We start from the raw sequence: 26,243 nt of genomic DNA on the forward strand, positions 1-26,243 counted from the left end.
ACGGGGCTACGGCCCCAGTCATACCCTGACCCCAAGGGGCTGGGCTGGGCTAGGCTGGGCCGGGCTGCACACGGGGGCCTTGGAGGAGACTGGACATAGCCCGGCGCTGGCTGGAGGATCTGTCCCGGGCCAGCCCGGGGTGTCGCAGCTCCCCTGTCCCTGCCACCGCCGCCGCTCCTTTCCCCCAGAGCGCCGGTCCCGGCCGGCGGCCTCCAGCGCGGGGAGCTCCCAGCTGGGCTGCGGGAGGAGCTGCCAACAGGACGTGATGCGGCAGCGGGGGCGGGCGGTTCCTCTCCGCCCCCTTTCTTCCTGCCTGTCCCGCGGCTCCGGGCTCCGGGCTCGGGCTGCGGCCCGCGGGGGTGCGCCAGGGGTGCTCCTGCCGCCCACGGAGTGCACGGGGTGGGCATCGCTGCGGCCAGAGCGGGGGCAGGGGCAGGGGCAGGGGCCGGGGCCGGGGCCGGGGCCGGGGCCGGGGCCGGGGCCGGGGCCGGGGCAACGGGAGCCGCTGCCGGCAGGGAGGGATGGGGAGCAGGGGCTGCGGATCGGGAGTGAGGGGACCGGCAGCGCCGGGGCCGGGGCCGTGCGCTGGTTTCTCCCACCCTCCTGGAGGAAGATGTGGCGGGGCTTTGTCCAGAGGCTCGGTGGGCTGTGAGACCTTGTGACAGTGGTCAGGGGCAGGCTGTGGGGCCGTGGGTGGGTGATGAAGGGGCTGTGGGGCCTGTGCAGGGCGCTGCAGGAGGGGCTGGGGGTGGAGGCAGTAGGGGGGGGGGCGGACGTGTCCTGTGTCAGGGCTGTGGGGCCACTTGAAGAACCATGGTGGAAGGGAACCTGGGGCACGTAAAGAGATGCAGCTCTGCCTGTGGTTGGGGCTGTTGGGAGATGCTGGAGGGCCCAGAAGAGTTGCCCAGGCTGAGTGCCATGCAGGTACCTGCAGGACCTGGGGCAGTGGGTCATGGTCCCGGATCTCCCATCACATAGTGGGATTCATGCTGTCTCCTTTCCCACAGACAGCCGAGGAGACCAAATGCTGTCAACAGGTGCTGTGCATGAGTGGGGGGAGAGCAAGAGCCCAGGCTGAGGTAAGGCCTCTCTTGGTGACGACAATAGCTGCTGAGCTGGAGCCCGTGACACCTGTGGACCTTCCCCTTGAAGCCGTAGTGCAGTCTGAGGTGAAGATGGAGGAGCAGGACCCAGCAGGCCTTCAGGCAGGAGATGAGGGGCCAGGAAAAGTCCCTCATGTAATTCAAGGTGGGACCATTGGAGTGTCCTTGAAATGGTCAGCACCCCAGCAAGTAAAGCAGCAGCTGCAGGAGAAGCTGGTCCAACACCAGGAGATCCAGAGGCAGGAGGTGAAGCAGACCATGCAGCCCCCTTCTGAGGCCAGGCTGCCCTTGGCAACCCCACAGCTGGCACCAGGGGATGACTTCCCCACCACAGAGACCTGGCGTCAATGCTTCCGGGGCCTCCGCTACCAGAAGGCCAAGGCACCATGGGAAGTTTGCAGCTGCCTATGGGAGCTCTGCCAGCGCTGGCTGGAGCCCCAGCACCGCAGCAAGGAGCAGATCCTGGAGCTGGTGGTGCTGGAGCAGTTCCTGGCCATTCTGCCCCAGGAGATGCAGAGCTGGGAGTGGAGATGTGGTGTGGAGACCTGCGCCCAGGCCGTGGCCCTGGCTGAGGAGTTTCAGCTGGGGAAGGTGGAGAATGAGAAGCTCCAGGTGAGAATATTCATTTTACCCTGATCATCAATGCTGCTATCCACACTTCCATCTGTCTGGGGGATGTTCCCTCCCACCCCATCTCTCCCAGTTTCCAGCTCCCCAGTGACATACTTATCTTGTCCGAAATACCGTGACCACAATGGTGGCAAATGAAATACTCTGACCAAAATAATGCAATTAAAATGGCACTGGGTAGTGGACGTTTGCATCCTTGTCTTCTTGTGGACAGGACTCCCTATGAGAGCCTCATAGTTAGCTTCCCGCTGTCCAGCTTCCAGTGGGAGGATCTTGGCTACATGCCAACTTTATGGAAATGGCAGACTCCCCCCAAGTTTGCTTCTGTGGCTCTAGCTCCTGAGTTTTGCTTGCTCTTAGGCCATCTGAACCCCAAGTCTCTGGGCTTGGGGCTGCACGTAGGATGCCCACCAAGAGATTTGGAAGCATCTGAAGCCCCAGGCAGGGGCCACATATGGTAGTAGGGCCACATATGGTTCTTGAACGACTCACAGATTTGGAATTAATTTGGCTGATTTGACTTTGGACACAAAAATTTCCTTAAAAATTTTTTTTAAACTTACCTTGTCCCCAGGTCACAGTGAATGTGAAGGTCAAAGAGGTGTCCTCAGACAAGATGCGGCCCACTGGGGCACTGCAGAAACCTGTTGATTCCTGGCTGGAGCAGCCAAAGACCTATCCTGTGGACGTGCCTGTGGAGGAAGCAGAAAAGAGGGAAACTCCAGGGCCTCAGGGTGAGCTGCCTCATGTCCTTCAAGATGAGCCCCTGCCCCACCAGGAGTCAGGTCATTACCAGCCTATTTAATATCAGAAAGCAATGGTTAGCCACTCCTGTAATTAGTTGGCTATTGGGTATACATCAGTTGATTTGGGGGGCAACTAAAAAGAAAAAAAGAATAGGGTTGAGGTCAGAGGTTCAAAACAAGTGCTCCAAGAGGGAGACACTGAGCAGAGCACACTGGACAGTACCAACTGGCTCTTGAATGAATCCAGGGAGCCAGTGGCAGGTAAAGTACTGGATGCAGGCCAGGGCTAGGGTCTGAGTGCCTGAATGGCTGTCCTGCATTTGGGGTGAAAGGCTCAAATGTCTGCCCCTGCCTGTGACAGGGCCACAGTATTTATAACTATGTGGCTGGCATGGAACAGAGCTCTGATCTTTGTGGGTGGAGAGCACTCGAGCTGAGTGCCCCTGATCTTTCTGACTGCATGTGTGCAGCTCCCAGCAGAAAGATGCTTTATCTTGGTTGGGCCCTGTAGTGTTACCATGGTAACAATCAATTATCTCATTGATTTTTTTCTATCAGCCAGTGTTCTAATCAGCCCTTTCTCATGCCTCCCTGCGTCCTCTCTGCCCAATAAGAGGCTGGTGCAGGTGTCAGGGAAGTGAGATTCCCCAGTGACATTTGGCTGGGTCATGTATGTTTAAGCCAGAGGCCTCTGTCCTGCTGCAGCTTTCCCCAACACCAAGGAGACATGGGACTGGTCAACAGATGAAAGCTTCTCAGGCTGGTGCCCCAGACCTGGCCCTACCCCAGCAGAAGGTAAGGAGCAGAGGCTCTACCCTTTCCAGCAGGAGGCACAGTCCATGAATGGAAAAATCTCTCTGCCACAGCATGTTAATAGATTCAGTGCTCCACCTGGTCAGCTTTTTCTGTTCGCACAGTGCCCCTAGAAGCCCTTCACACATCCTGGAGCAGCTTGACCTTGTAATTACCCTTTGCCTCCCCTTAAAACAGTGCTTTCCAAACTTTTCCTCAGTATAGATCTGGACAAGTTACAGGGGTGGGCGGATGAGAACAGGATGGGTTTCAATACAGACAAATGCAAGGTATTGCACCTGCGGAGGAAGAACCAGCAGCAGACCTACAGGCTGGGGAACTCCCTTCTCGTCAGTGCAGAGGCAGAAAAGCATCTTGGCGTCATTATTGATTCCAAAATGAACATGGGCCGCCAATGTGAGGACGTGGTCAGGAAGGCTAACTGCACCTTGTCATGCATCCACAGATGCATCACGAGCAGGTCCAAGGAGATGATCTTTCCCCTCTATGCGACACTGGTCAGGCCGCAGTTGGAGTACTGCGTCCAGTTCTGAGTGCCGCACTTCAGGAAGGATGTGGACAGTATTGAGAGTGTCCAGAGGAGGCCACCCGTATGGTCAGGGGCAGCAGGGCAGACCCTACAAGGAGAGGCTACGGGACCTGAACCTGTTCAGCCTCCATAAGAGAAGGCTGAGAGGGGATCTGGTGGCCATCTATAAAACTGGCCAAGGGGGACCAGCAGGCTATGGGAGAGTCCCTGTTCCCCCGAGCACTACCAGAAGTAACAAGGAATAATGGCCATAAGTTGACAGAGAGTAGATTCGGGCTAGGTATCAGGAGGCACTACTTCACAATTAGGGTGGCTAGGATCTGGAACCAACTTCTAAGGGAAGTGGTGCTCACTCCTACCCAGGGGGTCTTCAAAAGGAGGCTAGATAATCACCTAGCTAGGGTCCTTTGACCCCAGCATTCTTTCCTGCCCATGGCAGGGGGTCGGACTTGATCTACTTAGGTCCCTTCCGACCCTACCAACTATGAAACTATAAAACTCGCGTGATCAGGAGCTACTCGCACGATCAGGGGCCAACAGGACAGGCCCTACGAGGAGAGGCTAAAGGACCTGAACCTGTTCAGCCTCCACAAGAGAAGGCTGAGGGGGGATCTAGTGGCCTGTTTCAAATTAGTCAGAGGGGACTAGAAGGCATTGGGGGAGTCCCTGTTCCCCCGAGCGCTCCCAGGAGGGACTAGAAATAACGGTCACAAGCTGGCAGAGGGTAGATTCAGACTAGACATCAGCAGGCACTACTTCACAGTCAGGGTGGCTAGGATCTGGAACCAACTTCTAATAGAACTGGTGCTGGCTCCTACCCTGGGGGGTCTTTAAGAGGGGGTTAAATTAACACCTTGCTGGGGTCGTTTGACCCCAGTACTTTTTCCTGCCATGGCAGGGGGTCTGACTTGATGATCTGCTCAGGTCCCTTCCGAACCTACTAACTATGAAACTATGACCCAATTTATGACCCCATTTCCTCAGCATGGCTCCTCATTCCCACCTCACAGCCCTCTACCCCTGTCCAGGTGCCCCTCACTCTCCACCCAAGCCCCCTCACCCTGCCAGGGCCCCTCACTCCCAAATTGCAGCCCCCTGCCCCCAAGGTGCCCCAGGGCCAGGGCCTGCACCCCCCACCCAACATCACCCAGGCCCTAGGTACTGTCACTGGGAGGCAGCTGCTGCTGCAGCTGGAACTGAGTCAGCCCTCCACCCACCTCTGGGTCACACAACCAGAGCGGAGCCTGTTGGGGTAGGGGAGGAGGGAAGAATGTAGGCTGCCCATGCAGGCTTGGGGGTCCTCGTCCTGCTGCCCTCCCCCCAGGGGCTCTGCAGCCCAGCAGGAATGACCTGATGTGGAAGCAAGCACTGTGCCACCATGGCCCCCAAACTGAGGCACCCACTGGCTGCCTAGCAGCAGCAGGGGCACCACTCTGCACTGCTGCTGCTATGCCTCACCTTGGCAGCCATGGTAGAGTGGCATCCCTCCCTTGCCAGGTCCCATCCGCTGGGCCTCAGAAGCAGCTCTTGCCCGGAGCTGGTCCAGCCTGTCTGTAGCCCCACACCCTGCTGTGGGCATAGTAATCTCAGGGGGGGGCACCTGCCCCCTCTGCTATGTTGCCTTGGCTCCCCCGGCCCCCTCTACTCCCCTTCCCCCCCCACACCTCACCTGTGGATCCTTCCCTACTCTTTCAACATGTCACCTGTGGCCCCCATATCCCTGTTTTCGCGACCCTATCCGCTGATGTTGCAACCCCATTTGGGGTCGTGACCCACAGTTTGTGAACTGCTGCCTTAAAATGTGCATATTGACACTGTGCAAATGTCCCTTGAGCTTCTCCCTCAGGGGACAATGGCCCTTCAGGCTTTGACATGGTGTCATGATCAACATCTTGTGCTATGGCAGTTATTGGATCTCATCTTCAGCTTTGTCTCTGTGCATGTCTATTAACAAGAGCTGTTGGACTTTGAGTCTTCCTTCTCCTTCCTCTTTTACATGCTGAGACATCTGGCTGCCTTAGTCACAGGCCCATACAGGAGACCAGCAGGGCTTTCTCCATGCCAGCACCACCAAGGCTAACCTGTACATTCTCTTTCCTGCCCAGCAGGTTCAGAGACCCAGAGTAGAGCTGATCAGCCAACCCCTGAGGAAGGGCCTATAAATCTGGAGCTGCAGAGGACTTCCCCAGTGGTCCTGGGGGAGAGGGGCTCCTTGGCATCTGAGTTGGGCCAACTGCAAAAGGAGCAGGGCAGGCCTCCAAAGCAAAGGGAGAGCATGGAGGTGAGCAAGGCACTAGGTTCAATTTGGACTGAGTGAAACTGGGCAGAGTCAAGGAGGAGCTGGGGTGCAGAGCAGAATTTTGGGGAGCAAAGAGACCTGTAGAATGACATGCTGCAACCACACCAAGCTGCATTAGCAGGAGCTCACTCCCCAGTGCAGATAGCCAGGGCTGCTGGCACTGGAAGTCCTGGTCAGAGTCCATGGAGCCAGGACTCCTTCTACCTCCAGACGTGCTGCCTCAGCTTCCTTTAAGGATCAATCAAATAGAACATTTTAAGACATAAAGACCTCTGGGTACACTATAATACCCAGCCAGCACCAGGAAACACGGCATAATGGTCTCTACAGCTGAGCCCAGCAAGTCCCCTGCAGCCTGGCTAGGACTGTGGAGTACATTATAGAGTATCTCTAGCTGATACTAGTAGGGTCCTTCCAGGCCAGCCAATGCCTGAGCAACCTCATAGGCAGGTAGTTTGGTAGGAGTGAGTAGCACATGTGGTGCTAGTTATCTGTGTTAGTCTGAGATCAGGCAGGATAGATTTGCACCTTACAAACTGAGTCAGAGGAACATCGTAAAAGATTTTGTGAGTTCAAGCACATTTCTTCAGATGCAACAAAAGGATATGCACAGGCCAGAGTATCAAATAGAGAGAGTCTTTTGAATACCAAATACAGAGTGGGGACAGGGGTGAGGGTGGGGGAACAGTGCTGGGAGATGGGAAAATAAATGAAGATTCCCCCCCCCCCCCCCAATACAAACTGGACACAGAAGCTAATCTAGGTAATTGGATAAGAATCCATAGTCCCTACTGAGACTGTATTTTACACAATCCAGCCTGTGGATGATTTCTTGTTGCACAATTTAATCTTCAAGTTTGTTTTTTAAGCTTTTTTGGTCTAACAACTGCTACACCAGGGTCAGCGATGGAAAGTCCAGAGAGGTTTAAGTGTTCTGCTGCAAGCCTTTGTACCCTTCTGGAAATTATGTTAGATTGATGTTCATTCAGTCTTTCACGGTGGGATTGCACCATCTGACTGTGTAGACAGCAGAGGCACTATAAGCAGGGGATGGCCTAAATGAGAATGGCAGAGTTAGAGGTGAATGTCCCTCAGATGCTGTCATCCATTTTCTTTGGCTCAGTGATGATGTGGTGTGTCTTAATGAGGAAGCACAGCTTGCATCTAGGTCCATTTCAAGGCCTGGTGCCTTGGTGAAATTGGGAGTTAGCTTGTGGGGGCTACTTACCTGGCAGGGAAAATACCATGACCACCAAGGTTTTCCTACTGGCAAGGGAAAACTACGAACATGGCAGGGGGGTAGTACCCTAACTGAGGTAATGCATAGTTAGCCTTCCAGTTCCAGTGGGAAGATCTTGGCTATATCCCGAGTTTATGGAAATGGGACTCCTCCCTAGTTTGCTATTGTGGCCACACGACTGAGGGCGAGTGAAAATCAGGGGTATCCAAACCCCAAGCCTCTGGGTTTGGGCCTGCACATAAGATGTCCGCCAAAGGATTTGGAAGTATCTGAAGCCCCAGGCAGGGGTGGAGGATGCTTGCCAGTAGCAGGGCCATATATGGTTCTTGAATGACACACAGATTTGGAATTGATTTGGCTGATTTGATTTGGGACACAAAAAAATCTCCTTAAAAAAAACAACACTTGTGGGGGCTGCCTGTAAGCCAGGGCAGGTTTGTCTCCCATGCCTACCCTGAAACAGCCCTCCTTTTCCAGAGGGGGATGGAGATCATTAATGATGGGTGTTGAGCTGGGGGGCTGTAGGTGACAAGCAGTGGCACTCTGTTGTCCTTGTTCCCAGGTTGGAATTCCAGCAAGTTGCAATGAGTTCTGAGTTTGACTTCGTTGCTTCCAGTGACTACAGGTTTTGGATTGCGTTATAACTAGGAATCTCTGCTCCAGATCCTTAAGATGTTCATCGTGGTGCGTGGGAAGTATTAAAAACACAGTGTAGAGCTGGGCTGTGGATGATGGATCCAGTGGTGTGCTTAGGATGAAAGCTAGCTGTGGTAGTTGGTGGGTTTCTGATAGGGAATCCCCATATCTGAAATCATTGTGTGTAAGGATAAAGAAAGACAGTGTTTGTGCAGCCCCTAAGAAGGTGAAATGAATACTAGTCTTTGTCCCCTTTTACCCATGTCTGATGGGGAAAAAAGACACAGCAACAGAGTTGATACCTTCCATGAGAACCTCTCCATGCCAGTAGATGTGACTTTTGCCCAAAAGAATCCAGATACTTTGTGACTCCATTTATAGAGACTAAAATATGACAGTTCCTGGGGGTTGAAACCCACATTTCTTCTTCCATTTATTTCTAAACTCATTTTGCATTGAGTCCAGTGTGCTCCAACCTGTCACAGTCTTTGGGGAATCCATGTTCCCCCTCCCAGCCTCTCCTTCATCCACTTTCCTTCATTTCCACTCCTCAGCCAGGCAGAGAAGGGATGACTGCAGCAGTCCCTGCTCAGACAAGGCATCATCAGGGAGGTTTCCTGTGTTGTATGGGGCCAGGCAGTCTCACCCGAGACTCTAGGCTCTTAGCTTCCCACCCAAAGCCACATGGAAAGCAAAGAAAAACTCTTGACATCATTGTATCATGCCCTGGAGTTACCTGGGCTAGTGTCTGGTGGAGAAGGATAAATTCCTGGGGTCTCCTCTCCCAAGCAGGGGTCCTCCCTGTGACTCTCTGCCATGAAAACAGCTTCCCTGGGATGACTTACAGCACCTACACTACAGAGTCTCTGCTGGGATAATAACTTTTGGCAACTAAAATTAGCTGTGCCATCTCCCAGGATGAGATGGGCTAAAGCAGACAAATTAACTCCTACATCCACAGAACTGTATACACATCCTATGTCAGCTGAATAATGGGGAATTTTGTACCCCTGCCTGGCATGGCTAAGCTTGCAAATCTTTGTAGTACAGAGTAAGTACTGACAGGGCTGTGGGGGCTGGAGGCAGCTGGAACAGGAGATACTGATAGTGTAATGCTTGTGACTGCAGCTCCAAGAGGTCTTTGAGGATGTGGCAGTGTATTTCACATGGGAGGAGTGGGAGCTGCTGGAAGATGAAGACAAGGTGCTTTACTGGGACCAGATGCTGAAGAATTACCGAGCCCTTGTTTCCCTGGGTAAAGTTTTGTTTGATTTTTGCTTCTCCCCTGAGCGATGTGTACTCGTAAGTTTATTGTCTTCTGCCTGTTCTTTCCCCTCTCTTGCCTGGTGTGTCCTCTCCAAATGTATTTAAGAATCCTAGCATGCTTCATTCAGTGCTGCCTAAAATCCCCCTTCTCCTTCTTTGATTACTACCCCTCAAAAGTTAATGGAAGTCTTATCAGACACTGCTGCTACAACACATGGATTATGCATTTCCTCAATTCCTTCTTTAATGACATACGTACATATGATGGAAGCTGCATACTTCTAACAAGGAGTCACTGGAAGCTTCTGTCCACATTCCTTCCTAACAGCTTCATCGCCATCGACCACAGACTCTGACTTTGCTGTATTTACTTTAAGGCCTGTGCACTCGAGCTCACTCTGCCATTCTCAAAAGTTTTGTTGTCCTCCTCCTAAAATCCCTCTGCATGTCAGATGCCCATTACTGTGATAAAAGGAAGTGGGTTCAGTGTAGGGCCTAGTGATTGGAGTTCATTGGATCCATTCCCCAAATCCCAGGTGATTATTCTGCATCCAGTTCCCAATCACAAACACTTTTTAACCACTGCCTCAAACAGGATATCGAGGTCCCACACCTGACTTAATCTGCCACATCCAGCAAAAACAAGTGGAGCTCTGGGTCTGTGATGTTGAGAACTATGGGGAAATCTCAAGTTTGGAGGACCTGGTGCCAGGTGAGTTATGGCTGCTCTGTCTACCTGACTTCCCTCTCAAGATCCTGACCTCAAATAGCTTATGTTGTAATGCAGTGGTCTCCAACCTATCTAAGTAGGAGATCACCTTTGGCATTTAAAAGCAACCCAAGATCTACCATGCGCTGCCACTTCCTCCCCCCTAACTCCCTGCCCAGCAGATAAGTCTGTGGGGAGGGAAGTTGTGGGGGGGAGGGGTAGATCGAGGCAGAGGGTAAAAAATTATTTGAGGTGCGCCTTCCCAGCAGGTAAGTCTGTGGGGGGAGGGGCAGGGCAGATGGAGGCCTTCGCCCTAGCCTCACTTCCTCCCTTACCACAGGGGCCTTGAGCTGGACTCTGCCCCTTCCCTCCCCTATGGACTGACCTGCTGGAGTGGGGGGTGGGGTATGCACATGTATGCATCCGGGCACTCAGCCTCAGATCAACTCCAAGGGGCTCTGAGATCTACCTCAAGAGGCTCCAAGATCTACCAGTAGATCAAGATCCACTCGTTGGTGACCACTGCTGTAATGCTCTTCCTACTACCTGAAATTCAAAGCTGTGGAGACAACAGCTGTTCCATTCTCCTCTCCCTAATTACAGCTGTTAGGGGACAAGTCTGCTGTTTTAATTTTTAGGCAAAGGTCCATGATCTTATCCATCTTCACTCAGCAATGTAAGAGTTGCCCAAGGGAGCCATACCTCTATTAGCCTCTCCCAGGGCATGATGGAATTTGTAGTCCCCCATGGAAATCAGCACGATTGGCCAAAGCTCTGTGTAGCCATTATTGCCGGACAAGAGAGAAGTTGGGGCTGTCCCTGGTTGCACCTGGTCAGGGTGACCTAGAACCCCAGAAGTGTATCATCATGGTCTCAGGCTGCATTAAATGGCTCCACGGGGTGGGTGGGATTTACAAGCTTTCATGTTGTGAGAGGAAGTGAATGGTTTACAGCAAAATATCCCCCTTCCTGTTTCATCTCTGGGCCCCTGAGGGTCATAAAGCCTGAGACTCATCACAGCAGTGGCGACATGTAGGGGGAGTGCTTGTGCACCCCCTCACCAGCTGCACTCACCACTTAGGCGATGGGCAGGGAGGGCAGGCAGGAGTGCCGGTGCCCCCCCTGCAAGCACTGACCAGGAAGTGGAGCACTGTTGCGCTTCCAGAAGTGGCTGCAGCCACTCCTGGAAGCGGCCCGGCAGCCACTTCTGGAAGCAGCTGCAGCGATTGGCCACAGTGATTGGCCGTCTCACGATTGGCTGCGGGGATATGGCCCCCCTCCCCCCCCTTCCCCCCGTTGGTAGGATTGGCCATGGGGCTCCTCCTGCCCTGGTCCACGGGCAGCACATGCCCCCCTGACTGCGGTGGCAGCAGTCGCCCATGCATCACAGAGTCCATGTGCAGGCTCATGCCAAGGCCTTTGTCCTGGTATAGATTCCTGTGACGTGGAAGCCACCTGTGCCTTGTCTGCAGAGGAAAGCTCCATGAGCTCATTCTCTGCACCAGACCTTTCTCTGGAAGCAGGTGAGAATCACAACCCTGTTCTTTTTATGAGAGAACGCCACCGCTCTCAATTCTCCCCGCCCAGAACATTTCTTAGAAAAATGAAACATGGCTTTTTCTACCAAGCAGAAGCAGCACTTGTAGGCTACAGAAGCAGCTGGTCCAACATAAGGCAGTACTCCCCACATACCCATGACTCCTAACAAGCCCCAGAAATTCACTGCGAGGCTGTTCACCCTTGTAGCCAGAGGCTTCTCCCAGGACTGCCATAGATCAAGGGTGAGCACTGGAGATCAGTCTCACCAGTGCACTTAAGCTGCTGGAGTGTGTCAGCCCAGTCAGGTGGAGGGCTCAGCATCACCTGCCCCTGGACTCACCCGTGCTGTGGGATAGAGCAGCTGTTACAAAGCTTCATTCTTCCTGTAAGTAGATGCCTCTCATCTCCTCCTCAGCCTGCTAGAGCATGAAACCATTCAGGTACTGTCCTAATGCATGTTCCACATGTGTTCCTCCCAGCAGAGTCTTAGATGATGGGGCTGACAGCTGGGACAGAAAACCTGAGTATGTTGCTTGATATCCACCAAGTAGGGAGTATTAGCATGGCCCTCACCCCCAGTACATCAGGTTTTGGAAGGAAGACCTGCTTGGAGGCCCTTCCCAGCAGAAGAATATCAATGTTTGAGCTTTACCAGCATGGCAGGGACTAATATAAAGTTTCTCTCCCCCATTTAGGAGGTTCCTGGCTGCTAAATAGAGCTGATGAGCAGCCTCCTGAGGAACAGCCTGAATACCTGGAGCCACCACGGACTTCCCCAAGGAATTTGGGTGAGATGGACTCCCTGAGACCTGAGAAGGACCAATGGCACAAGAGTCAGGGGAGGCCCCAAAAGCAGAAGGAGAATTTAGCAGTGGCCCAGGTACCATCTCCAGTTGGGCATGAGAGTGGAGAAGATACAGAACCCAGAAAGGCCCCTGGGTGCAGGGGAGACCTGAAGAGCCAGAAAGCAAAGTTCCACTGGAGAGAGACATTGCATCCAAACCAAGGCAGTGGGGTGGGCCTAAGAAGGAAGCAGCAGCTCACTGCCAAGCCCAGGGGGAGGGCCCACCCCTGCCCTGAGTGCAGGAAAACCTTTAACTGCCCATCACTCCTGGTTTTGCACAAGATAAGGCACACTAGGAAGAAGTGCCATGTGTGTGCCCAGTGCGGGAGGACTTACACCTGCCTCTCGACCCTGGATGCTCACCTCAAGATCCATTCTGGTGCCGTCTCCCAGCGCTTCATCAAATGTGGGAAGAGCTTTATGTGCAGCTTGGACCTGGTCAAACACCAGCATGTGCACAGGAAGAAGCATCGGTACCGTTGTATCCTGTGTGGTAAGACCTTCACCCATTTCTTCTCCCTGGTTCAGCACCGGCGTATCCATTTGGGGAAGACAGTGCACCGCTGCACCAACTGCAGAAAGAACTTTATCTGCTGGCAAGACCTGTCCCAGCATCAGTGTGTGCAGAGGCAGAAGCAGCCACACCAGTGCACCAAGTGTGGAAAGAGCTTCAGGCAGCCCTCCAAACTGGCCAAGCATAGACACATGCACACAAGGGAGAAGACACATCAGTACTCTGCATGCAGTAAGGGCTCCACCTCCTCCTTCACTCTGGGCCAGTACCAGCTTATCCACAAAGGAGAGAAGCCACAACAGTGTTCTGAGTGTGGGAAGAGCTTCAGCCGCTCTTCCCACCTGGCCCGGCACAAGCGTATCCACACAGGGGAAAAGCCACATCAGTGCTTGGAGTGTGGGAAGAGCTTCAGCCTCTCTTCCAGCCTGACCCGGCACCAGCGCATCCACACAGGGGAGAAGCCACATCAGTGCTCTGTGTGTGGGAAGAGCTTCACCCAATCCTCCCACCTGGCTGAGCACCAGCGCATCCACACAGGGGAGAAACCACATCAGTGCCTGAAATGTGGGAAGAGCTTTAGCCTCTCTTCCAGCCTGGCCCGGCACCAGCACATCCACACAGGGGAGAAGCCACATCATTGCTCTGTGTGTGGGAAGAGCTTCATTCAGTCCTCCCACCTGGCCGAGCACCAGCGCATCCACACAGGAGAGAAGCCACATCAGTGCTCAGAATGTGGGAAGACTTTTAGCCTGTCTTCCAGCTTGGCCCGGCACCAGCGCATCCACATGGGGGAAAAGCCACATCAGTGTTTGGAGTGTGGGAAGAGCTTTACCCAATCCTCCCACCTGGCCGAGCACCAGCGCATCCACACAGGGGAGAAGCCGCATCAGTGCTTGGGGTGTGGGAAGAGCTTTGGCCACTCCTCCCACTTGGCAGAGCACCAGCGCATCCATACAGGGGAGAAGCCACATCGGTGCCCAGAGTGTGGGAAGAGCTTCACCCAATCCTCTACGCTGGCTCGGCACCAGCGCATCCACACAGGAGAAAAGCCACATCAGTGCTTGGAGTGTGGGAAGAGCTTTACCCAGTCCTCCTCCCTGGTACGACACCAGCGCATCCACACAGGGGAGAAGCCACATCAGTGCTCTGTGTGCGGGAAAAACTTTACCCTCTCCTCCACTCTGGCTCGGCATCAACTCATCCACACAGGAGAGAAGCCACATCAGTGCTCTGAGTGTGGAAAGAGCTTCACCCAGTCTTCCCACCTGGCCCAGCACCAACGTATCCACACCCGGGAACATCCATAGTTCTGCCAGCAATGCAGGAAGGGCTTGTGGATCTCTACCTGCTCAGCACCTACTGGTGGCTGCATTCAGACAAGCAGACTCATGCTGCTGGACTGCAGAAAGAGTTCATGCACCCTTCTGTCCTTGTAGGGCTCTGCAGAACCCAAAGGACTCAGAGACTAGCCCCCAAGGTTTGTTTGGGGTGGAGAGGCTAAGTGAAAACACCTGGGACAGAGACCAGCCCAGATGCTGGGGGAACCTATGAGAAGACAATCTTGGTATCAGCCTTGGCATCTTTGCATTCCCCATCATTCCCTACAAGCAGCTGGTGCTCCTAAGGGGACAAGAAGTGCCTTCACAATAGGTGCCCTCCGCAAGATACTTGGATAGTCCCAACACAGGGACTGTCCTTGACTGCCTCCCAGCTTTATCTTTCCGCCTGGACCCAAGTTCTGGTATGTGAGGTTCTTGAGTTGCAGGAAGGAGTACATTTATGGCAAGAGAAGTATTCCCTGCCCTCCACCCTGAGTTCACCTTCCTCACCACCACATAATCCCTCTCTCAGGTCTGCCCATGTCCATTGGGTGTCTGCAAGAAGCTAATATTGCCATCCCTTGAACCAGTTTTCAGCCTATCTCCAGAACTCTGCACCACTGGGTGCCTGCTGCTTCCCCTACCCTCCTTCCCTTCATTGAATTTTCCATAATGCATTCTCTGCTAAGAAAGTCCCAGACCTGAACATAATAACCCTGTGGTTGGTCTCTTTGCCCCTTCCAGAACTGTGAAATGGGAACAGACCAGGGACCAGAACCCTTACCCACACAGATATCTCCAATTTCCCAGCCCCTTCCCGTTTCAGAGGATTCACTGCAATCATAGATTTCATAGACATTAGGGCTGGAAGGGACTTCAGGAGATTATCAAGTTCAGCCCCCTGCCTCAAGGACAGGAAGTTAGATAGAGTCAAAGGATCCCAGCAAGATAAATGTCCAACCGCTTCTTAAAGGAGTCTAGAGTAGGTGTTTGCATCACCTCTGGAGGAAGCCTATTCCCGGCCTTGGGAGTTTGGACAGGTTTTCCTTATGTCCAGCCTAAAACAGTCTTGGAGGAGTTTGTGATCATTCATCCTTGTCATCCTTTAGGGCGCTCTGGTGAACAGACATTCCCCCAGATCCTGATGCACATCCCTTATGTACTTACAGGCAGCCACCAGCTCACCCCTGAGCCTGCATTTTTCCAGGCTGAAGAGTCCCATGTCTCTCAGCCTCTATAAGGCTTATTCTCCTGCCCTCTGATCGTGCACGTGGCTCTCCTCTGAACTCTCTCAAGCTTCTCCACATCCTTCCTGAATTGTGGAGCCCAGAATTGGATGCAATACTCTAGTTGTGGCCTCACCAAGGCTGAGTACAGCGGGAGGATGACATCCTGAGATTTACTTGAGAAGCATCTATGTAAGCCAGAGTTTGGTTTGCTTTACAGTTGCAATATGGCGTTGGTGGCTCATGTTCATCTTGTGGTCAACCATGACACCCAAGTCTGTTTCGGCTTTGGTGCTAGCGAGTGTAGCACTGCTGAGCCTATAAGCGTGCTGCGGGGTTTTTTTTCCCCAAGGTGGAGTACCTTACATTTATTGGTGTTGAATATCATCAGGTTTGTATCTGTCCACTTTTTCAGCCTATCCAAGTCAGCCTGGATCACCTTCCTATCCTCAGGTGTGGATGCTCTACCCCAAAGTTTGGTGTCATTGGCAAACTTGGCCAGTCCACTTCTGACACCAGATTCCACATTGTTGATAAACATGTTGAAGAGAACAGGCCCACGGACAGAGCCTTGGGGGACACCACTGGTCATGGAACGTCATGATGATTCACTTCCATCGTCCACCACTCCGAGTCCGGCCTCAGAGCCAATTCTCCAGCCATCAGCCTGTGATGCAGCCAAGGTCACAGTTGGCAATTTTTCCAAGAAGAGATCCTGGGGCACCAGATCAAAAGCTTTTTTTAAAGTCCAGATATATGATGTCAATCTCTTCCCCCTTGTCCAAGTGATATGTCACCTGGTTGTAGAAAGAAATGAGATTGGTCAGGCAAGACCTACCCGCAACAAACCCGTGCTGGCTGTCCGTCAGGATGTTGCCATCTGCCAGCTTGTCAAGAATGGACTCTTTGATTTTTTTTTTTTTCTCTCTAGAATCTTACCAGGGATTGCGGTCCAGTTGATTGACCTGGAGTTCCCTGGGTCTGCTTTCCTCCCTTTCTTGAAGATGGGCACCACATTGGCCTTCTTCCTATTGTCAGGTACTTCACCTGAGTACCAGGAGTTTTTTAAAATCTTTGCCAGTGCTTGGGCTATGACGCCTTCCAGCTCCTTAAGTACTCAGGGATGCAGTCTTTCAGGGCCCACTGACTGAATCCAGGGGTTGTTACTCACCCTCGGGTGCAGGACCTGGTGGTCACACTTGAAACGTTACACCCATATCCTTCTGTGCAGCAAGAATGCTGCCCTTTTGAAGGAACCTCTGGCCAGGGGGCAGTAGAGTTCCTTTTCTGGGTGAAATGGGGTAGCCAGGGTGAAGAGCTGCAGCCTGTGGCAGGTCCTGCCTCTCCTGTGGAAGGGTGGGGAAAGTACGAGGATGTCCTCTGAGTGAAATAAGCTATTTGGCTCCATGATTGTCCTATAGGTGCTACTCCAAGAGGTTAATAACCCATCATTGAGAGTACTCTTTCATTAGTCTTCTCCGTAAGTGTCCTCTTTGCTGATCCCCCGCTGTGTAGAAAGGTGTCCCCACTTTTCCTATATTACAGTGTTTAAGAAAATAACCTTGTGACTTTTGAATGAGCCTCAGTTTTTTTGGCAGGAGGAGCTGGTTTGTCTTGTTGGGGGTGGTCACAAAAAGGAGGGAAGCAATATGACTTTGTTCAACATATTTTGATGGTTCCCAATACTTGTTGAATTTCCAAGGGGCTGTGCAATTTGGGAAGCAATTCATGTATATGATGGATTAGATGTTAATCTCTCCCACAGCAGCTCCAACAAGTGACTGGGAACATGGGAAAGTCCAGTTGGGACCCTGCTGATAAGATCAGTTCTCCATTTTCACCCACGACCACAGCCATGTTAGGCTCCATGACAACCCATGTTACACTCCTCATGACAATATATTGAATTACGCCATTTTCACCAGGAAGGATTAAGCCAGTAGATCTTCCCTTTTGATGTCTCTCCCCCTGGTTCAGATTCCAGAGACCCAGAGGACTGCTGAGCAAAGTGAAGTTGGAGGTGGTGATTTAGAGCCCAGATGCGATGCACTTTCCACATCTGGCAGTCTGCATCAGGTTTATTGCTATCTTTGCTCAAGTGATGAGCCCTCTCACCATCCTGCTACATAAAAACCTCTAGTTTTACTGGTCTGTGGATCCCAGTGAGTCTCTGAAGATCTGAAATGGGACTTCACCTCTGCCCCTCCACTAGCTCATCCAGACCCCCACCTTCTCATTTGTGAGAGAAATGGATGTATCCAGCACTGCAGAAGGTGTGGTGCTCTCCCAATGGCAAGGCCTAGACCAAATTCTGCATCCCTGCATCTTCTTTTTCTGTAAACTCACCCCAGCAGAACAAAGGCTTGAGACTCTGACCTGTGAACTCATGGGCATCAGCATGGCTTTTGGGAAGTGGTAGCACTGCTTTGAAGAGGAGTGGCACAAAGTACATGTTCGTACAGATCACAAAAACTTAGGATATTTGTGTGCAGCCAAGGCTTTCAACCAGAGGCAGCTTTGCTGGATTCTTTTCTTGTCCCAATTTGACTTTCAAATAATGTACCAGCTGGAACCTAGAAATGGGAAAATGGATGCTGTTTCCCAGACAGTAGAATATGATTACCTGGCATAAGGACCGTTGGGACCTAGCCCCATTTGGAAGCCACATGACAGCCTCAGCACCACCTTGCCAATGGATCTGCTGTCTGTGCCATTACTTGGGAGTAAGCCCCTCCTGAAGAGAAGGCCATCTTCATTTGACAACTGCCATGGATCCAGGATGGGGTAATCTTCACTTCGGGCAATATTTTCATGCCCTAGGTCCAGCCATACTTATAATAATATAATATAATATAATATAATATAATATAATATAACTCTGTTAGCTGGCCATGCTGGAATGGAGACATTGTATGAACTACTCATCTGCTACTTCAGTGGCCACACCTGGGGAAGACCATACAAGTGTTTGTCTACACTTGCAAGATTTGTATCCTTAACCCCCCCACGCCCCCTAAATCCCTGTTGTCTTCTCCAGCCCCTTCCCACTCCCTCTTGGCCATGATCTACTATTTTCATGGACTTTATTGTGGAGCTTCCTGAATTGAATGGGTGCTTTACAATTTAGTGGTAAAGCCATCACCAACTAAGATGGTGCATTTCATCTCATATGTAGGTCTGCCTACAGCTGAAGGCACTGCCCAATTGTGTTTGGGCCACAGAGGTTGCATCCACAGCCTTCCAAACAGCATAACTTTAAACCGTGGGTCCAAGCTTGTCTCCTGGTTTTGGCACAAGGTCCTGCAACTGTTGAGTTTGGGATGTAGCTGTCATTAGTACATCACCCACAGATGAATGGCCAAACCAAGAGAACCAACCATGTGTAGGACTCACTGGAACATTGTTACAAAAGCATTATCTAGAGTACACCTGACCAGAAACCTGACCAATGCATGAACTTTTTACATAAGCAAAATTTGTAATATGGGCCAGATGAGCACTCCTGTTAGGAGATGGGAGGGAGAGATGGCTGTACAAGGCAGAGAATAGCCCAGTACCTTCATGACAAGGCTGGAATAGGAGCATTCAGATCAAGATGTGGCACATGCCCTTAATACAGGACAGCTCAAGTTATAGATGGGATGTAATACATATTTTTTATCACTGTGTAAAAGGAGAATTAGAATGCATGGGAACTTTGTATGGTGTTATGCAGACATCTTGTTACAAGCATACATGGGTTAACATCTTATTGGTCAGATCAAAAGTGTGTTAGGGCCATACCGTATAGACAATAAACCAGGCCAAGTTCTTGCCGCTAAACCAAACCTAAGGTCATTCATAAAGGCAAGACTGGTATTGAATTCTTCAGGTTGTGACTTTTTGATGGAACCTCAGTCCCAGTGACTCAGTACTGACATCACATCAATAGCACCCAACAAGGAGAGCTACAATGATACCAGGTACTAGAGCAGTGCTTTTGTTGCTACCTCAGTTTCCAACAAAACAACTGGGTCCCACTACTAGCATTCACAGAGTTCACCTGTAACTACTCTGCACACAGCTCTTTTTCACTATGGACTAGAAAAGCTTTAGATGTTCAGACTGGAACTTAACTGGACAATTCTGAAGAAATGCCTGAAGATAAAAAGGGAAATCCTCAATGGTCCCTCATGGGGGACCTAAACTACCCAGACATCTGCTGGGAGACGCAGACAGCAAAGTCCCACCATTCATGCAGGTTCCTATCCTGTGTACAGGACCTCCACCTGACGCAGGAGGTACACGGTCCCACTAGGGGGAATGCCTTACTGGATCTGGTATTGGCAATGGGGGATGATATGGTAGTGGACCTACAGATCGGTGGCCATCTGGGGGACAGTGATCACCTAATAATAGAATTCTTCATAAGACGTTGAGTGGGTAAGGTAAGTAGTAGGGTGAAAGTGCTAGACTTTAGGAAAGCTGATCTCAATGCACTCAGGCGATTAGTCAAGGACGCACTGCAGAGTAGGAGTTTTGAAGTGTTGGGAGCCCAAGAAGGGTGGCTGTGCCTTAAGGAAATGATCCTGCGGGCACAAAGGGAGGCAATCCCGATGCGAGGAAAAAGAGGGAAAGGGGCCAGGAGATTTCCTTGGCTGACCGCAGAAATCCAGGGCAGCCTACGGGCCAAAAAGGGGGCACATAAAAAGTGGAAACGGAGAGATCACCAAAGAGGAGTATACCTCCTCTGCTCGCACTTGTAGGGAGGCAGTTAGATGGGCCAAAGCTACCATGGAGCTGAGGATGGCATCCCAAGTAAAGGATAACAAGAAATTGTTTTTTAGATATATAGGGAGTAAAAGGAAGGCCCAGGGAGGAATAGGACCCCTGCTAAATGGTCAGAAGCAATTGGTGACGGACAGGGGGGACAAGGCTGAACTCCTCGACGAGTTCTTTGCCTCAGTGTTCCTAAGCGAGGGGCAAGACAAGTCTCTCACTGGGGTTGTAGAGAGGCAGCAGCAAGGTGCCAGGCTGCCATGCGTAGACCCTGAGATGGTGCAGAGTCACTTGGAGGAACTGGATGCCTTTCAGTCGGCAGGCCTGGATGAGCTCCATCCGAGGGTGCTGAAGGCACTGGCCGACATCATTGCACAGCCACTGGCAGGAATATTTGAACGCTTGTGGTGCACGGGCCAAGTCCCGGAGGACTGGAAAAGGGCCAATGTGGTCCCCATTTTCAAGAAGGGGAGGAAGGAGGACCCGGGCAACTATAGGCCAGTCAGTCTCACCTCCATCCTTGGCAAAGTCTTTGAAAAAATGATCAAGGCTCACATTTGCGAGAGCCCGGCAGGACAAATAATGCTGCGGGGAAACCAGCACAGGTTCGAAGCAGGCGGATCATGCCTGACTAATCTAGTCTCTTTTTATGACCAGGTTACAAAAACGCCTGGACACGGGAATAGGGGTAGATGTCGTATACTTAGACTTCAGGAAGGCCTTCGATACGGTATCCCACCCCATACTGGTGAACAAGTTAAGAGGCTGTGACTTGGATGACTACACAGTCCGGTGGGTGGCGAATTGGCTAGAGGGTCGCACCCAGAGAGTCGTGGTGGATGGGTCGGTTTCAACCTGGAAGGGTGTGGGCAGTAGGGTCCCGCAGGGCTTGGTCCTTGGCCCGATACTCTTTAATGTCTTCATCAGCGACTTGGACGAGGGAGTGAAGTGTACTCTGTCCAAGTTTGCGGATGACACAAAACTGTGGGGAGAAGTGGACATGCCGGGGGGCAGGGAACAGCTGCAAGCAGACCTGGACAGGTTGGACAAGTGGGCAGAAAACAACAGGATGCAATTCAACAAGGAGAAATGCAAAGTGCTGCACCTAGGGAGGAAAAATGTCCAGCACACCTACTGCCTAGGGAATGACCTGCTGGGTGGTACGGAAGTGGAAAGGGATCGTGGAGTCCTAGTGGACTCCAAGATGAACATGAGCCGGCAGTGTGACAAAGCCATCAGAAAAGCTAATGGCACTTTATCGTGCATCAGCAGATGCATGATGAACAGAACCAAGGAAGTGATACTTCCCCTCTATCGGGCGCTGGTCAGACCGCAGTTGGAGTACTGCGTGCAATTCTGGGCACCACACTTCAAGAGGGATGCGGATAACCTGGAGAGGGTCCAGAGAAGGGCCACTCGTACGGTTAAGGGCTTGCAGACCAAGCCCTACGACGAGAGACTAGAGAACCTGGACCTTTTCAGCCTCCGCAAGAGAAGGTTGAGAGATGACCTTGTGGCTGCCTATAAGTTCATCACGGGGGCACAGAAGGGAATTGGTGAGTATTTATTCACCAAGGCGCCCCCGGGGATTACAAGAAACAATGGCCACAAGCTAGCAGAGAGCAGATTTAGACGACATTAGGAAGAACTTCTTCACAGTTCGAGTGGCCAAGGTCTGGACCGGGCTCCCAAGGGAGGTGGTGCTCTCCCCTACCCTGGGGGTCTTCAAGAGGAGGTTAGATGAGTATCTAGCTGGGGTCATCTAGACCCAGCACTCTTTCCTGCCTATGCAGGGGGTCGGACTCGATCTATTGAGGTTCCTTCTGACCCTAACATCTATGAATCTATGAATCTGTGAATCAATAGCTTAATAGCTGTGCTAATGAGCTTAAACTAGGATATTAGTTTTTGAGACCATATTTCCTAAACTGAATTTTGGGACGTGTATTGAGAGCTTGAAGAGGCTTCTAACCTTTTTTTTTTTACAATTTTGGAGCCTCTACAAATTCCTAGGAGCAGGTGGTAATAGTAAAAATGTCTATAGACCTCGTTATGGAGGAGGATGTGAGAACAGCCTGGAGGGATGGAGGGCTGCTGTGAAAAAGTGTGTTACATAGAGATGGTGCAAGATGTGGACTGTGTTTGGACTGGGCTATGGCATGCCCATGTGTTACTTTGGACAGACCTCATGGATTATAGGAGGTGTGAGGCATGTCCCCCCTCTGGAACAGCCTTAGAGTCCCATAAGAGGATGATCTTTTACCAGGGAGAGCCCAAACTTTGTCATAGGTGTGAGGAGTGTAGGTATCTTGTTGCAGCTTGCACCCAGACTTTGTGTTCCCTGTGTAAAAGGGACACGTGAAGTAACACTGTTGCCAAGGATGGGTATGTAATATGTGTGGAGAGAGGAGCTATATGTTCAGATCTTGTCCCAAAACCTTTGTGCCCCTCTTGAGACCGACACAAAAGACACACAGAAGGAGAGGGATGAGGTGAGCAGAGAGGAGAGCAAATGAGAACAACAGGGAAAACATGAAAAAAAGATGCAAGAAGGAAAAAAGGAGTAGCTGTGGCAGGAAAAACAGAGGTGAAAGTGGTGGAGGAGAAGACTGCAGCAGAGCCAGGAAGATATTTTTTTTGAGGGTTTCTTGGTGGGGTTGCTGGAGGAGGAGGAGGAGGAACAAGGGAAGACTAGTAACCCCAAGAGCAGGGAGAGAGATGGGGCATCTTGCAAGAGAAAGAAAAGAGAGTGTGGAGTGTCTTGCTGAAAACACAAAAAGAAAAAGAGGATTGGCAAACACAGGAAGGGTAGTAGAAGATAAAAATAGGGAAAGGCAGAGAATCAGAGGTGGGGTAGAAGGACAGGGAGCTTTCCTCTGTAGAGGCCTGGCACCTGGAAAGTTCAGGCCAAGGTTGCAAGATGGTGAGAAGACAGAGCACTTGGAGAGGGAAAGGGAAAAAAGCAAGGGGACAGAATGATGAAGTGCCCCTTTGCTAAAGCAATGCCAATAGTCGCATTGGTTTTTTGCATCAATCACTGTCAAGCTTATTCTAGATGCAAGTAAGGCAGCAGGAGAAAAGGAGCTCCTGGCTCTAGTATGGGTAAATGTATGCCTGCAGTGGTGTGAAATACCATGGGAGAGGATTATGATTGCTTTAGGAGATGGACAAGGGGTCCCTTACAATGCTCTGGCAGTAATGAAAAGAGAGCATCTGGTGTGGCAGTCCTGGTATGGAACCCATGCCTTAGAATTTGAAAGGTGGTGGAGATGGTACAGTGGTAACAAATTGTATTTCAGAAATGAAAGCCCACTATGGGGTACTATGTAAGCTAGCAATGAGCTTCATAGGGTCAAAATCCAGTGTGTTGCTGGGAGACTTCCACTGTTTTATACAGATGGGGAATAAGAAAGTTGGTTGTGGGGATAGATAAAACCTCCATATTGCTGAAATAAATTGTGGTGGAAAACAGTCCGCTAGACTGGGGAAGGGAAGGCCCAGAAAAGGAAGGGGAGTTTATGATGGTCAACTCAACCAGAAAGTTTCACTCAATTATTGATTTTATTTTCTTGTCACAGCATTTGGGAGTGAAAGACTTTGAGGTGGTGCTGAATTTATTCTTGGACCATTTGATGTTGAAAACAAAGTAGAGGTAGATACTCGCCGGGTGAAAGGGAGAGGACTCTGGAAGCTGAATGTGGTGCACTTTGAGGAGGAGAAGGTCATAAGAGAATGTAGGGAACTTTATATGGGATGGAGAAAACTAAAAGGGCATTATTAGAATACAGCCACTTCAGGGGCAAATGTGAAGGAATGTACAAAGGTTGTCTTTGGAAAGATTGGGAGAGAGAAGCCAAGGTGGGGAGGCAAAGTTTGCAGAATGGTTGTAGAGGAATCTACTAAGGTTATGTAGGCAGGTGAATTTTGGTATCCAAGTGCAGGAGGAATGGCAACAGAGATGATGTAGGACCATTTCAAGAAAAGATGGAGGAAGAAAATGTTCAAAGCAAATCCATAGTGGGTGGAGGAAAATGAGACTTTTAAGGAAATAAGACAGGGGAGAGAGACAGGGGATCAAAGCCTTGAAGAAAAGAAGTGGGAGCAGGGTTATGAGGTTAGGTAATATTTTGGGTGTGGTACCGGAATTCTATCAGAACCTGTACTCGCCAAAGGTAACAGACACAGAGGTGATGCCATTGTGTTTGGAGATGTACAAAGCAGGATAGATGAGAAGGATGATGACAAGCTAGAAGGAGAGTGGAGCATGTAGGAAGTGAGGATGGTGCTAGGAAGCTTAACGAATGGCAGAACAACAGGAGAAGATGGGCTCCCAAAAGAATCCTATACAATGTTTTGGGAGGTGGTAGGTCCAGAACTAATGGAAACCTATGGGTAAATGAGAAGGGGGAAACACTTGGTGGGGGACACTGTCATGTAAAAAAACACACTGTAGAATTTGGAATCAGGTCAGGTAGAAACTTTATTTCAATAGCTATCAGAGAGAAACCATTAAAGGGAAAATTCCCTTGGCTCTCTGCCTTACAGCAAGGGCAATTAACCTTTTATAGATTCAAGACAAAGGGTTTCCTAAACTAGCTTTTCCCGCCTTGGGGCTATCTGTTTTGTGTCCTTCAAGACAGTTTTCATGGTCATCTTCCTCTTATCTAAGGAATCTCTTCCCCCCCCCCCCCCCCCCCCCCCCCCCCCCCCGGCCTCAGCCATTCTTTGCTTCCACAACACGGAGAGGGGTGTGATCAGCCTGGTTTTCATGGAGGGTGATAGAGATGCTTTGAGTAATAGGAGACCTGTTGCTTGATTGTAATTTTGATTATAAGCTTTTTGCAAAGGGAATCACAGATTGGTTGAAGCGGGTGATTGGGAAGGTGGTGGCTCTAGATCAGGTCTGTGGGATACTGGGAAGACAAATCCTTGAAGCCTTATTGTAGGTGAGAGATGTTGTTTGGTACTTCAGAGAGTGGAAACTAAACGTAGCCATACTGAACCTGGACTTAGACAGGGCATATGATTGCATGGCACATAAATCTATACTGGTCACTCTTGAAAGGATGGGCCTCCCCCCTGTGTTTATAGGATGGATTCAAATGTTGTATTTAAACAGAAAGGGCACATCTACACGTCGCCGCATGGTGTTGTTGCTACAGTGCTGTGCTTTAGTAGGTCCTTTTGGAAGTACTAAAGCATGGCGCAGTATGGGTGGTTACTGTGGCATGCGCATGGCACATGGTTAGGTGGCACTGCTACGTCACCATAGCAGTGCACTATAACTGGGGAGTGTGCTGCTACAGTGATGTAGTTGGCAATCACATGTAGACCCAAATGATCGCTATGTTGCTATAGCATGCCACATGGCAATGTAGCACATTGCTACATCACCGTAGGGCAACATGTAAATGCACCCAGTGTTAAGTACTGGTCAACAGTCACCTGACAGAACAAATAGAGGTGCAGTCTACAGTGAAGCAAGCGTGCCTTTGTCCTGTTTCTTTTTTTTATTTATATGTGTAGGGAACCACTGTTAGAGAAGATGAGGAGTGATGGGGGAGGGGGGTGATACGTGGAATGCCTGTACCTGGGGCAGATGGGTACCAAGCCAAGTTTGTAGCCCATATGGATCATGCTAATATCATCTGTCAAGATCATCTTGTCCCTGGAAAGGAAAGTGAAGAGTATGTGCATGGTATATGGGAATGTGGGGGATTTAAGCACATTGGGGATGAAGAATGTCAAAGAAGAGTGATGGATGCTGGGAACTGAAGATCATCCCCTTCTGGGACCCTATAGCTATTCCAGGAGGGAGGTGCCTCCCATCCCCACATAATCCATGAGGTCTGTTCAAAGTTCCCAGCACCTGGTGATGGGTATTGGGAACTGGGATGGAAAGACAAACCACACAGGAGAAAGAGAACACCAAAGTGAGATGGTTACTGGGATTCTTCTGGATTTCACAAAAACTGCCTTTGGAGGGAAAGGTGGGAATAATCAAGGCATTGGTCTTGCCATTATTGCTGTATGTGGGGATGGTTTGCAAAATCCAGGAGCTGTATGCCTTCT

At 50.9% G+C, this 26,243-nt stretch overlaps 1 protein-coding gene across 7 annotated transcripts; it reads left to right on the plus strand.

Moving 5' to 3' along the window:
* The first annotated feature begins 298 nt into the window (after positions 1-298).
* On the plus strand, positions 299-19,281 carry LOC102577176 (zinc finger protein 420). Of its 7 annotated transcripts, none has more exons than XM_059727298.1 (8): positions 299-399; positions 1,008-1,715; positions 2,308-2,518; positions 3,185-3,274; positions 5,927-6,102; positions 9,125-9,251; positions 9,858-9,974; positions 12,206-19,281. In XM_059727298.1, exons 2-8 carry the CDS (start codon positions 1,047-1,049, stop codon positions 14,173-14,175), a joined length of 3,360 nt encoding a protein of 1,119 aa, XP_059583281.1. In that variant the 5' UTR covers positions 299-399; positions 1,008-1,046; the 3' UTR covers positions 14,176-19,281. The 7 variants fall into 7 exon arrangements, with proteins under 7 accessions (XP_059583281.1, XP_019345540.1, XP_059583268.1 ...); XM_019489995.2 differs by lacking the exon at positions 299-399 and adding an exon at positions 808-924; XM_059727285.1 differs by lacking the exon at positions 299-399 and adding an exon at positions 808-924 and having other exon boundaries at positions 5,930-6,102.
* Positions 19,282-26,243: the final 6,962 nt, after the last annotated feature.

Source organism: Alligator mississippiensis, chromosome 1 (assembly GCF_030867095.1).
Source record: "Alligator mississippiensis isolate rAllMis1 chromosome 1, rAllMis1, whole genome shotgun sequence".
NCBI lineage: Eukaryota > Metazoa > Chordata > Crocodylia > Alligatoridae > Alligator > Alligator mississippiensis.